Genomic DNA, 13,276 nt, shown 5'->3' with positions numbered 1-13,276 from the left:
GCATGGTCCTGCTCACTATGTGGACTTGGTTACAGTGCCCCAGGGGCAACAGCAGCAAGCTTGGGCTGTGGCCAGGGCACAGTGGTACCTCTTACTGATGATCCCAGTCCAGTGGGTAGGGGAAAATGGTCATTCCCAACTACCACAGGGAAGCCACAAAGATGTCCCACTAAGGGGGGAAAAAAACCGAGACACTAAGAACAAGAGCAATGAATTAAAACCAGGGAAAGACACTTACCTAAGCAGATAGCTCACTTTAGGAGATTCCTGCCGTGATTACAGCTTGGGACATAAAAATCACTTTGGATCCAACTAAAACCAAATACAGACTTAACCACCCACTGCTTTAAGTGCTACACATTCTATAAGATGTCATACAGGTTCCACTACATTCTACCTGCTTAAGTTAAATGAGATATCAGTTTTCCCCAACCAAAGTCATTACAGAATAGCTGTCTGATCTATGGGTCAAAAACTATGAGGACATACTGATAAGGTTCTGGGTCTGGCTGGGGATGAGGAGGAACTATTCCACCACTCACAGCTCACCCTCCAATTGTCAATTCACCCGAGTAACCACCAACCAAGACTAGGTAGCTTTATCATACCTCCCCTGTCCCCCGTAATTCAACAGCCTTTACTCTCTGAAGATATCTGAAAACAGACAGCCATCAGTCATGGTCTTAATTCTGGAGGAACTGTATCAAACAGGAAACAAATACAATATTCTCTCAAAGCTCTAGAAGCTTTAGTTAGTCCCATTTCAAAATTATTCAATATGCTGTGATTTCAATACTTGGGTAAATTTCATTTCCAAACCATGACTAGATAGCTAAATGCCGACCCATCATCACTGGATCTTAAGACTATGGTTTACTCTACTTACTTGTATTTTAAGAGCAGCCACTGAATTAACCAGAGTCCTACAAGGATCATGCCGTTAATTTCGCAAATAGAAAAGGCCCACTGCACCCGGTTAAAATGGTCAAAAAATGTGTCCGGTAGTGGAGGCTGCACCTCCTTAGGAGGTACTCGTTCATGGACGACCGAGATCATCACTGTAGTGAGGACGAAACAGGAAAGTGCATAAAGAAAGGCCAGAAAAGTCTTGCCCCACTCCATGGGGTACTGGGAGCGCTCTGGTTCTGGCATGGGAATCTTTATCATCTCTTTCCTATACCCATTTGGCATTCCATTGGGTTTAATCTTGATGCTGAAGCTGTCATCGGGGTCGGGAATGTCGACGCCAACGCTGAGGTGCCCGTTGGCATGGCCATTCTTGTGTGCTTCAATATGGTGCTCCATTTTCAGGGTCTCAATCATGTCTAAGAGTCGCTGCCCGTTGTCAGATGAGACTCGGCACAGTGGGGGCTTTTTGAAATCCTCTTGGGTTAGGTTGATCAAGTCCTGGCCTGTGAAATGCTCGAGAGGTTCACAGTATTCTGGCATAGCATTCTCCAGCAGCCAGTCTGCCACCTTCTTGGGTGACCAATAAACCACTTCCTTCATGGTACTGGCAGACAAGATGCAGCACCCCCAATTTGCGCTCAGACGTCAGCAGTCACTGTTCGTATAAGGCAGGACACTATCCCTCCTGGGTCGGGTCATCTTGTTGGGTCTCATGAGCAGAGACTCAGTTGGCAAGGTGGTCAGGGCAGTTTAAAACTCGTCATGGAGCGGTGTCCAAACATTAACTCGCCTCATTTCTGAACAGGATTCTTCCTTCTGTGGGAGGAAAAGAAAAGTTTAGGACCACGGGACTTCTAGATCAGTTCCTTCAAAATGCAAAGAGGCTGGAGGTACATTAATCAAACCATGGAAGGACAGTCATTGGTAAACTGTTTCAAGTGTGTTAGTTTCAAGTTTTAATGATTCCCTGGTCTAAATCTTCCATGAAAGATCATTAAGTTGAATCTGAAAATGTGTACGGTCAGGGACAGCAGTGGATGGATCTCCCAGGGAGTACTTATTAAAATAACACAACAGACTCTGGACGCTGCTCAATAGAGACCATTGGTTCTCTCTGTACCTAACACACTTCCATGACACCACAGGAAACAGTCTGGCATCCTTGCTGACTCCATCAGTCTCTCTGCTGGGGAATGCTGAAAATGTGCACAGGATGTGACAACTTTGGTGTCACAGAAGAAAATCAGAGAAATGCTGGTCTTAAGATCATCTGGTCCAATCCAACTTTACAAGCCTTTTTTGTTCTTTTCTTGCCAAAAAAGCTACTAGGTCACTTTTTCCCAACATGTGTGAGCCCTAATACAGAAAAGAGTACCACAGAGGCTGACTTGGTTGACACAACACAGGCAGAACCCAGGGCCAAGGCTCAGGTGATCTTTCTATCCTCAGTCACTCGACACTTCTGTAGATCCCCATGATTTAAAAAAAGAGGATCTGATGCACTGCTCATCTATACAAGAGGAATGTGTCCTATAAAGGTCAAAGGTCTTGCCCATAGTTGAATGTATAGAGGGGATGTAAGTTCCATGTATGTATTTGTGGTGGTTTAAAAGAAAATGGCCACTAAAGGGAACTGCACTATTAGGAGGTGTGGCCTTGTTGGAGGAAGTGTGTCACTATGGCTAGGAGGTCTCTTTTTCTTAAGCTTCCCTCACTGTGACAATTAGCCATTTTCCTGTTGTCTGTGAGATGCAGTGCTCTCAGTTCCAGCACCATGTCTGCGCCTGCACTCGGCCATGCCCCCTTCATGATCATAATGGACTGAACCTCTGAAACTGTAAACGAGCCATCCTCAGTTAAATGTTTTCTTTATAAGAGTTGCCATGGTCATGGTGTCTCTTCATAGCAATAAAAACCGTAACTAAGACAGGCGGCGTTCGTTAAAATACTTGACCAGCGGTGTAACAATCAAAGGCCTATGCTCTAGTGAAGACCCCAAGGGAAGGATGCACACACAGAACAGATGCAACCAGAGGCCCTGAGTAATGCATCGTACTGCAGAAAACACACAGTACTGCAGAAAACACACGGTACTGCAGTAAACACACAGTACTGCAGTAAACACACAGTACTGCAGAAAACACACAGTACTGCAGAAAACAAAGACCAGCTAGGCTATGCTTGATGATTCCGAGGGTTCCCGTTTTTCTGCCACTGATTTCTTTTATAAGTGCATACTAATTTTGTAACAATCACTAAAAAAAAAATAAGGAAAGATCAAAGCAAAAGCCCCAATTTCATATGCAGGCCACATAGCTATGAAACGTGGCAAGCGGTGGTATCTCTCCTGCTTGACTCACTGTCTGACCTTCAGCCTGTTCTCTTTAAATTGGGTGCAGTAACAATAAAATATTTCCTTCAGAGGGTTGCTGTCAATCACTGAATCTATATATGAAAGCGGATGAAACAGCTGAGCTTTTCAAGAGGTTGGTGGGGCACATGTCTTTTTATCCTGTCTCAAATCATCATCAGTCCTATGCAGTAGGCTCGTCCACTTTATCTCCCGCTACAACAAACTCTACCACCTGGACTTTTTCTGACATGATTATTGCTATGGTAACTACAGAAGGCGCTCCACACCCCTAGAAGTTTAAAAGCTGGAAATTATGAGTGACATTGTTTTCCTAAGAATGCGCTTATGGAACTGTATCTGGTAGTGTGTACTGTGCCTTAAAAGGATAGTTCTTCCACCAAGTACACTCAGCACACACTGCGCTCTTCCCACTGTGCACACATTAGGAAGGTACACATTTGAGGCATTCCCAAGTAGAGAAAATGCTTACGTGGACTTCTCAAATTGACCTCCAAAAGCTTGCCTACTCTGCCCATCCATTTTCTTTCCAGTCTCACATCAAACCGTCAAGTTGACTCTAGACTGAGGACAGACAGCATGTGTCCTCCCGATTTCTTATAGCACCAACAGTAGTACCAACCTTAAGGACACACCCCAGTCCCTTCCAAGTATTGGAGGTGCTGGATACTCCCCACCCCTGCCTCACTCTCTCCTACCTAAGCACCTGCAGGTTCCCAGAAGCTGAGTGCCTCACAAAGGCAGCTACTTCAAGCAGCCACACATTTCATGTCCCCAGGGCTCAAAAGCCACTCAGTCAATAACTGGCCAATAGCTTCACGAACATCCGTAGCGTCATGCAGACTGTAATGGAAAATAAGCCTAATAGTGTCACTAATATTGAAATGTCTTTTAAGCTACCTTGGACAGTCAAGGAAATTATGAGCATTTTCCAGAGAGAAAGCCCATGTGACTTCTGCATATGCATAACCATTTCCAGGGAACCTCAACTGCGGTGAATTTGGCCTGAGTGCCAAAGGCATGCATAATAAACCCGAATCCCTGCACAGGCTGTACAAGACAGAGGCCTGTCTCTTAAGCATGAGACCCACAGCCTGGCCTCAAACACTCCCCAGGACATCTAGGGTAACTGTTTGAGAAACCCTCAACATCTACAAGAGGATGCTAAAGAAAAACCTTGACTTCATGTTCAGGCCCAAGGGAGAAGGACACTGGCTTTCTCCTAAGTCCCACATCCCATAATTCTTACCCAGCACAGGAAGCGCGCCAGTGTCTGAAACCCTCAGAACCACAGACTATACAAAGGTCAAGACATTTATCACTTCTCTCTGATAGAGAAATAGACAAACCATTTCTTACCGAGCGATAACAAACTTCAAAACAGAAACAAATCAAATTGTGGGAGATAATTTAATATAGAGCTAAATATCTATCTGGCATAGCAAGTACTTCAAACATCAACCAAATAGAGGAACAAGAATCTTGCAAAGTCATATCCATCAAATCATTTTTGATAGCCAAAGGAACTCTCCAAAATATGCTCCAAGATAGGCCAGCATCTTCTATTCTGTAGCCAACAAGGGTTAAAAAGGCATTCCCTCCCGAACAGAGATCCTGCACTTCCTCCAATCTGGGATACTTTCCCTCCTCAGAGTTCTACACTCAGCCCTTTCCACATCCCCCAAATCCCTTCCTCACTAACATTGGTGACACACACAGAATCTAACCTCCTGGCGTGTCTGTGTGGGAGAGCACTCAGATGGTTCTCTACAGGATAAACATGTCAGGCAGCCAACACTGGTGCCTTAGTGAGGGCAGTCCTTTCGAGTGAAACCAAGCCTAGTAACTATCTCACCCACCTTCCCACAGGCTGCAGCCATGATGAGAATCCAGTCACATTAAAGGGATATAAGCCTCAGGTTTCTTCATTAAGCATCTTATTCTCTTTTTTTTTTTTTTTTTTTTTTTTTTGATTTTTCGAGACAGGGTTTCTCCGTAGCTTTTTGGTTCCTGTCCTGGAACTAGCTCTTGTAGACCAGGCTGGCCTCGAACTCACAGAGATCCACCTGCCTCTGCCTCCCGAGTGCTGGGATTAAAGGCGTGTGCCACCACCGCCCAGCAAGCATCTTATTCTTTAAAGAACGCCCTACCTTCTTTTCCGGGGACCAACTGGGCCCATAGGGACACTTCACATACTTATAGAAGCTGTCCTTTCAGATAGCATCTCTAACGTCCCATGGCTCCAACACAGGGCTAAAGACCGTTTCCAGCTTCATGAGGAAACAAACCTTTATTCTAAGGTGAGCTTGAAAACACTCATGCACGTGCTGCTTGTCTGCAGCTGATGCTCAAGTTAGGAAACTGGGAGAAGTCATTTCTGGGGAAGTGACAGGGGCCTAGCTTTTTAACAGCCACTGCGAACAGTGTGTTCAGAGACTCCAGGGCCTGGCTGGAGACGCAGAAGTGAGAGAGCCATTGCTCCCCTGGCCTCACTCACTCAGTGGAGATGGAGTGAAGGATTTCCACATGGAGACAGGCAAAACATCTCTACAGCTTGGCCTAGAAGACAGGTCATCTTGGGCAATACCCATCATCATCTGGAAAAGCCAGGCTGAACTCACGCACGTCCCAGCTTACTGGATTTATAGCACAACATGGGGGAGGAATACAGAAGAATGAAAAAGAAATAAACATTTCCTCCTGAAATATCCCAAAATTTAAGAGGCAGAGATGGTATGGGAACTCTCATCTCTAATTTTTAGAGACAATGTAGAGTCAGATTTTGGTTTGTCTAAAATTTTATCCATAGGAAAGAACCGGCTCTACAACCAAGGGGCTTGCAGAATGTGTCTGCTGCCCAACAGTCAACGGCCTCAAGCCCGGAGCGCAGCATCTACAGTCCTCAGCAGCTCCATTAACGGAAGGCAGACCAGAGCACACGTTCATTACAGGGTCCAAGCCCAGCAGGACTTCCTATTTGGTCTTTGCCAAGTGAAAAATAACTATACAAAATTCAACTGGACTCAGATTCTTAAAATAGTTACTTTAGTCTTTAATACTATAAAAGCCTTTCAATGATACGGCACACCACTATACAATGAATTTATAGTTAATAATGAAAGCCAGATCTCCACGGAAGAAAAAAATAAACTAAAGCAATCATTCTGGAAATACAAAGATGACTCAACCAGGCAAAATCAGAAAATAAATCTTTTAGGAGTATTTGCTTACACTTCTTCAAAGGGAGCTATTAAATGGCCTGTCACCTGGAAAAGTCTAGAAATAAAATAGCATTATGATAATAAAAGCCTGTGAGAATTAAGAGTGGCATAAAACTAAAACATCACACCAGCAGTCTCAGTACTCGAGTCTGAGGCAGGAGGACGGCAAGCCTAGGGCCAGCCTGGGCTACCTAGCAAGACCTAATCTCACAAACCTGTAACAACACTATAACATCTCCCCTAAAAGACTAGAATTAGGAATTGGTTGCAAAATGAAATCCAAATCACTAATTCATATCACTTTACCATGAAACAACTGACATTTTGCAAAAGCTTCAAGTTTAGAGAAAGGTTTCTGAATCTACTAGAACATTCCATAAATGTCAATAATAACCTAATTAACCACCTAAGTCAATGGAATACTTACTTCTCCATGAGTTCAATTTAGGTATCTGCTGGAATGTTTTTTTTCCCCCAAAGCAGTCCTAGTAGGCTGCACCTTTTCTTATTTAGCTCTTCGAGAGTTAATTTAAGTAAGAGTTTAGAAATTACATGTGAAAGATAGAGCAACAATGCCGGCTGAAAGAGCTACACATTCACTTCTACAGTCTGGGGAGTTTTAGAAGATTCCTCTGAGCTGCTATAACCTTTGCTCTGGCCTTTATTTTCAATTGCTAGTGCATGCAGAGCTCACAATCCCACAATCCAGCTTTGGTTCACAGAGAAAATCATCCCTCCTGAAAGCAGCTCCTCCAGCTAAGTGCATGCTGACCTACTTTGTGGAGCTTTGCGGAGGGCTCGCTTTACAAAACACACACCTCTGCCTTCTGGTCTACTCGGACGGCGAAGACTTCGGCTCTGAGAAGTTCTGCATGTGGGGACATCTTTCCGCCTCCACTCGACCTTGTGGATTTAACTGAGTTTAACACTTAGATTTCACACTATCTGTAGAGAATTCCTCCTCAGTGGCTGCCCAACTGTTTATCTAATGGTCTCCTTGTTTAACTCTCTACTCCCACAAATGCTTGAACTACAGTGGGACATAGCAACCTTCAATGTCCCCGGGTGGAGGTGACTTTGGGTTGGTAAAACTAATAGGACATAATGACAAGAAAGCAGTCACGCCAACCGTGTACTATGAACCACGGTTCTGTCTACTTCAGAGAACCCCATCGCCAGCACAGTCCACTCAACCCAGGCATTTCATGATAAGGTGTTCCTACATTCAGTAATCAGAGATCCTAAAGTATCATTTAGTACAACAAAAAATTAGAAATACATTAAAAATTTTATTATACAATACATGACTAAGTCCCCACTAACGACTACAGCACATTTCTATATTTATAGTGATATTTACCATTTTATGAAGAGAAGGCCAGCTATAAAACAGAGTATCGATTTTGTTAATATATATGTACGATAAATACCATGGGATAAAAGTCAAGGTATTATTTGTTAACTTCCTGTTGTCCCAGAATAACAGAATTATAAAATAATGTTCTGCTTCCCTCCCCCCACAGTATCTTAAAATCTCTCTGATAAGCACATTTTACTCTTGCCTAGAAAAGAAAAAAAATAAATCTTGTCGCTCTTCTAAGTAAATTGTTCTGAAATCTGAAGGTCGCACTGCAAGGCTGAAAAGAGGTATACCAGCTTTCTTCAGAAATAGGAAATGGGCTTGAAGACATGACTAGAATCTACAGACACAACCCCAAGCCCTACATATGAAGAAACAGTACTGAGAAGTGAGCCAATCTACCAGCAACGATAAGACTAAAGCCCAAACCTACAACAAAATTCCAGGCTGATATCCCCCACTGTCCAGGGCGAAAACAAGCCAGGAGAATTATAACTGCCTACCACCGAGTCCCGTGGTGTCTTCCCACTTCAGGAAATGGAAAGGACCACTTGGAAATTCTTCCCTGGTTGTTAACGGGAAACCCGGCACACACAGCTCTCTGAAAACTCATCACTATAGCTTTCCTTGAGATTTGATTCTTAGAGCTCACTTAAAACTGGAGCGAATCTATTCCCACTCAACTGACCAGCTGCCTCTGCTGGGAGCCAGCAGGGTTCTTGTCCTGCTTGCTGGTTAATCTGTCATTCTTAGACGGGGGCTCACTCTAGGGGCACTGAACAATGTCAGAGCATAGGCAATGCTTCAGATACCTGCAGCTCCCATAGGAGCAGATGTGTACAATGCTGATGTCGTCCGGCCAGAAGAGCTTCTCCATTTCTAACAAAACTCACTCTGTGCCTTTCCATTCTTCTGTTTAAAAATCAAGACTTCAAATCCCTAGATACCAGGCTTGTTAGTTGGACTATAAAGGCATATGCATAGCTCTCAATAGGTCAGAAAAGTAAACCAAGGCTGTGGAAAAAACCCAACTGGCTTATAAAGCTGGAAATATAGAGGTGGTGTATTCCCAGTGGTAAAGTGCTTGTCTGGTATGTGTGAGGCCCTAAATTCAATTCCCAGCACCACAACAAACAAACAAACAAAACCACAAAGCTTCGGTACAGATTCTATGGCAGATATCCGCATAGAGCCTTCAACAGCCTTCCCAGTAGCGCACTGGAGGCCTGGAGGCGAGCAGTTGTGAGACCAGGAACTTGGCTTTTGGGTCTGGGAAGAATGGAACTTGGCAGAAACAGTAAACTGCTGCTTAGAATGGCTTTGACCAGTCCTGAGTGCAATGCCTAGGGCCCCAGAGATGCAGCTTTCCTGAGCCCTTCGGGTGGGCTTTCCTCATGACGCAGTTACGGGTGAGAAGCTCTTGTTCCTGCAAGCAACCTCTCACCCCAGACTCCAGTTAGCATCCCCAATAAAAGCCCACTGGTTGGCTGGGTGTGGTGGCATACACCTTTAATCCTAGGGCATTGTGGTACATGTGTTTAATCCCAGCACTCAAGAGGCAGAGGCAGGAGGATTTCTGGGAATTCTACCCTGGTTTCCAAAGTTCTAAAACAGTCAGGGCTACATAGAGAAACACTGTCTTGAAAACCAAAACCAAACAAACAAAACAACCACGGTTCACCAACCTGGACTCTGCGGCAATCGTTACGTTAGTCTGTCATTGGCTCCCTTTTTGGAGTGAGCAGACTCTGTGCTGGTGTGTGGGTGTGCTTTTATATCCTGCAGAAAAGGTTTCTCACATGACATTGCTCAAGAAAACACAAAAAGGAAAAAAGAAGATCAAAAATATCTTTTTAAATTGTATAAATAATCATAAAAATCACTCAAAAAAACTGAAATACCAGAACTCAGGAGGCAAAAGCCGAGAGATCTCTGTGTTTGAGGCCAGCCTGGTCTACAGAGTGAGTTCCAGGACAGCAACAACCAGGGCTATAAAAACAACAACAACAACAACAAAACAAAAACAAAAAACAAACAAACAAACAAACAAAAAAACACCTGAAAAAGGAATACAATTTGCCCAACATGACGGGAAGCATCCAAGCATCAAGCATTCCAAAACAGTAGCTGAAAATATATACTACTATTACCACTTCATATTAATTATCTCAAGGGAAGAGAGAGAGCAAAGAAATAACAGACAAGCGGTCCATCCTGCTTTGCACCGCGGCTCTATTTTCTCCCACATCACTCAATCCCCGTCCTTGACTCCGGTATTGGAACCAGAGTATTCATGCTCACTGTGTGTTATCAACATCTAAAAGCAAAACCATGAGTGTATCTTATAGCTTAACATACAGTAAGCACTGTCTCTGGATTTTCTAAGGTGTTCAGATTTCAAATATATCTCTCCCTTCCCTCAAATACCATGAAAATGTCCTTTAAGAGGAAACATTTTGGTTTCTAAATTACTTTTCTCCAAGATAGCTTCTTCTACCTACATGTAGATAGGTTTTTTGTTTTTTGTCAAATACATGATTGTTCTGACTCTGAAGTACCCCTGTTAATAACCTGTGAACTCTGGAAATCGGTGTCACGATTAGCACATTGCCACAGATAATAAAAGCAGCTGTCTTAAAGCAGGCTCTGCCTCAGGTGAGGATCACCCACGTCAAACGGATGCAGGCAGAGAACCAGTTCCGAATTAATAGAAGTCTTTCCCTTGGCCACTGAGGAACAGAAATACCCACTAGTCAGTTAGCTGCAAGTTTCCTGTGTCACCAAGGCAAGTCTCCCATGCCATGCTTATAAACTCGACCCACTGAAGCAGAGAAAGCCACATTTAAAGGACATGACCCTGGGGACTGACACCAGGCATAAAATTAGCAACAATACACAGGCCCAGCTAGGAGAAATTAAGTTCAAGTGTGTCTCCCAAATTACATTTCAAATGCTTCTTCGATAACTGGTTAAGTTCAAACTATTTTCAGACCAGAGAACATTCAGGGGGGACCTCTGAATGAATGGCTCTTCAGCGTGCCTGCATCCATAGTCAGAGAAGCACCTTGTCCAGGGTGCCTGCATCTGGGGTCACAGAAGCACCATGCCCAGGGAGCCACTGCACGCAGCTCTCCCGCTTCTCTTTTCTGGGGTAAAACAGGATTGGGGACTTCAAGGAAAACAAAAGTTTCCCTCTCCCTTTGCACACCCAAGCACATCACATTTGTGTCTTTTTCAGGCAGCAATCCCTAAAACTAAGCAAGCATTCATCAATGTCTCTCTAATTATCTGTGACACCTTTGTTCTAAGACCTCGAAATCCAAACCATCTAAGGCCCTTTTTTCTGAACCTCTTTTTCAACTAACAGTTTAAAACACAGACACAGACACACACACACACACACACACACACACACACACACACACACACACGCAAATCAAAGTTCAGCTGAGAGCCTTACCCACGATGCAAAGCAGCCAGACAGCACACAATCAGGTTGCTCTACCTGTGAGCGAAGGTGTATACCACCAGGAGGCAGCACAGCAGTAAGGAGATGACAGGCTGTGCCAGCCGCCACCAGGTTATAAAGAACACTTCTAAGAGGAAGTCAACTAGGTAATGAAACTCCGGGAACGACAGCCTCTGCTTTCTGAGTCACCAACTGACATTCTTTCCCCAATACCCTCATGATTTCAACGTTCATACCATTAGCAATAGGGCTATTTTTAAATATTTGTGCTATCCTGCAATGTCACAAAACAATTTCTAGGATCCCAAGGAAGTACAAAAGCCTAAATATCAGAGATCACCATTTACTAGAGAAATTAGCCCTAAGAGCTCCACTAGAAATACATCCTTGTCTTATATAAAATTTTAATAAGCTTTATTTCAATGCAATAAAATGAGAACTTCAATCGTTGGTGATTACTGAATTACAATTAAATTATAAACATATAAGCTGTAAAACTCATTCATAAAATAGTATGGTAAGATTTTGCTTTTACTGACTGAGATCTGAAGAAGTATGGCTAGGCTGTTCTGCATTGGGTCCAACAAGCTCTGTCCTCTTAGGAAGACCTGTGTGTCCATCACTATGGTGTGTCACATGGAAAGAACTGAAGTTCAAAGTAAGCATAAACACTTTCTCAAGTCCACAGCATTAAGAGTCTCTACTGTTAACATAGATGGTACAATTATATAAATCACAGCTTTAAAGTTACAGACAAAACACTCCAAAAGTAAAAAGATAAGCAACATCACAGGACAAACTGTTTTTTTTTAATGATATAGATCATAAATATGAGACGCTCTTTAAAATCTGATAAAGTTTAAATAAACAGGGACTGTAACTCTTCCAGTCATATACATATATAAAACACACACATACAAGCACACACAGACACATATGTTAATGTGTATGAGGCTAGGTGCTTGATCAAAGGATCATAGGAACATACACACATACACCGCCATACTCCCCCACAAAGAGAGAGAGAGAGAGAGAGAGAGAGAGAGAGAGAGAGAGAGAGAGAAGTTCAACCTCATTAGTTAAAAAACAATTAGACAGCAAAACAGGCTACGCTTTGGTAACTGAGTTGATGAAGAGGAAGCATCTAAATGAGAGATGGTGTTGATGAAAGTCCAAGCGCTTGCTTAGCTGGTCAGGAATCCACCCCTTCACTTCTGTTTCAATCACCAAGGTTCAGGCAACACCACACTTCACTGGCGCTTCTGCCATGGTCTCCATTTTGTGCCTGTACAAAGCCCCTCACCCTCAAGCCCTGATTGTGATTCCTATCTTTGAAATCTCGCTCTTAAAATACAAGGCACACTACATGTCGCATAAGCCCCTTTCCGCCATAGTACGACTGAGTCCCGCCACAATGCTGTGCTACCCTGCTCCATTTCCAGTTACTGCTTCAGAGCTGTGTGCAGAACATAATTACACAATTTCTAGCTTTTAAATCTGCTTTAGCAGGTGTCTGACTCACTGTTTTATTGCTGTGAAGAGACACCATGACCAAGACAGCCTTTATGAAAGAAAGCTTGGTGGCTTGCTTACAGTTTCAGAGGTCTGATCCATTATTATTGGGGCAGCGTGCATGCAGGTAGCTGAGAGCTGTAAGTTGATCCACAGAAAGAGAGAGAAGACACTGAACTTGGCATGGACTACTGAAACCTCAAAGCCCACCCCCAGTGATACACTTCCTCCAACAAGGCCACACCTCCTGATCCTTTCAAATAGTGCCACTCCCTGGTGACTAAGCACTGAAATATGAGCCAGTGGGGCCATTCTCACTCAGACCCCAACAGCCGAAAAAACAGTTCAGGGCTCGGTTAAATGCTTTTTCCTTTAAAAAATGATATTATACGTCTTTATGATTTTGTTTGTGTGTGTGTAAGCATGTGCATGCC

The 13,276-nt window shown here is 43.5% G+C and overlaps 1 protein-coding gene across 9 annotated transcripts in view; it reads right to left on the bottom strand.

Annotated features, from left to right (window-relative positions):
- Sgms1 (sphingomyelin synthase 1) overlaps positions 1 to 13,276 on the bottom strand; it is a 261,385-nt gene that overhangs the window by 35,948 nt on the left and 212,161 nt on the right. For 8 of the 9 annotated variants that reach the window (XM_041661109.1, XM_041661108.1, XM_041661114.1 and 5 more), the window contains one exon: positions 887 to 1,725. In XM_041661109.1, the coding sequence (XP_041517043.1) occupies positions 887 to 1,509 (623 nt within the window). In that variant the 5' untranslated portion in view covers positions 1,510 to 1,725. Of the gene's footprint in view, positions 1 to 886; positions 1,726 to 11,366; positions 11,388 to 13,276 lie in introns of those variants that run through there. The other variant, XM_041661116.1, reaches the window with a different exon arrangement.

The sequence above is a fragment of the Microtus oregoni genome, unplaced genomic scaffold (genome assembly GCF_018167655.1).
Source record: "Microtus oregoni isolate MIOR12 unplaced genomic scaffold, Mior012 000012F_ref0000307, whole genome shotgun sequence".
NCBI lineage: Eukaryota > Metazoa > Chordata > Mammalia > Rodentia > Cricetidae > Microtus > Microtus oregoni.
This window is presented reverse-complemented; position numbering and strand designations above follow the sequence as displayed.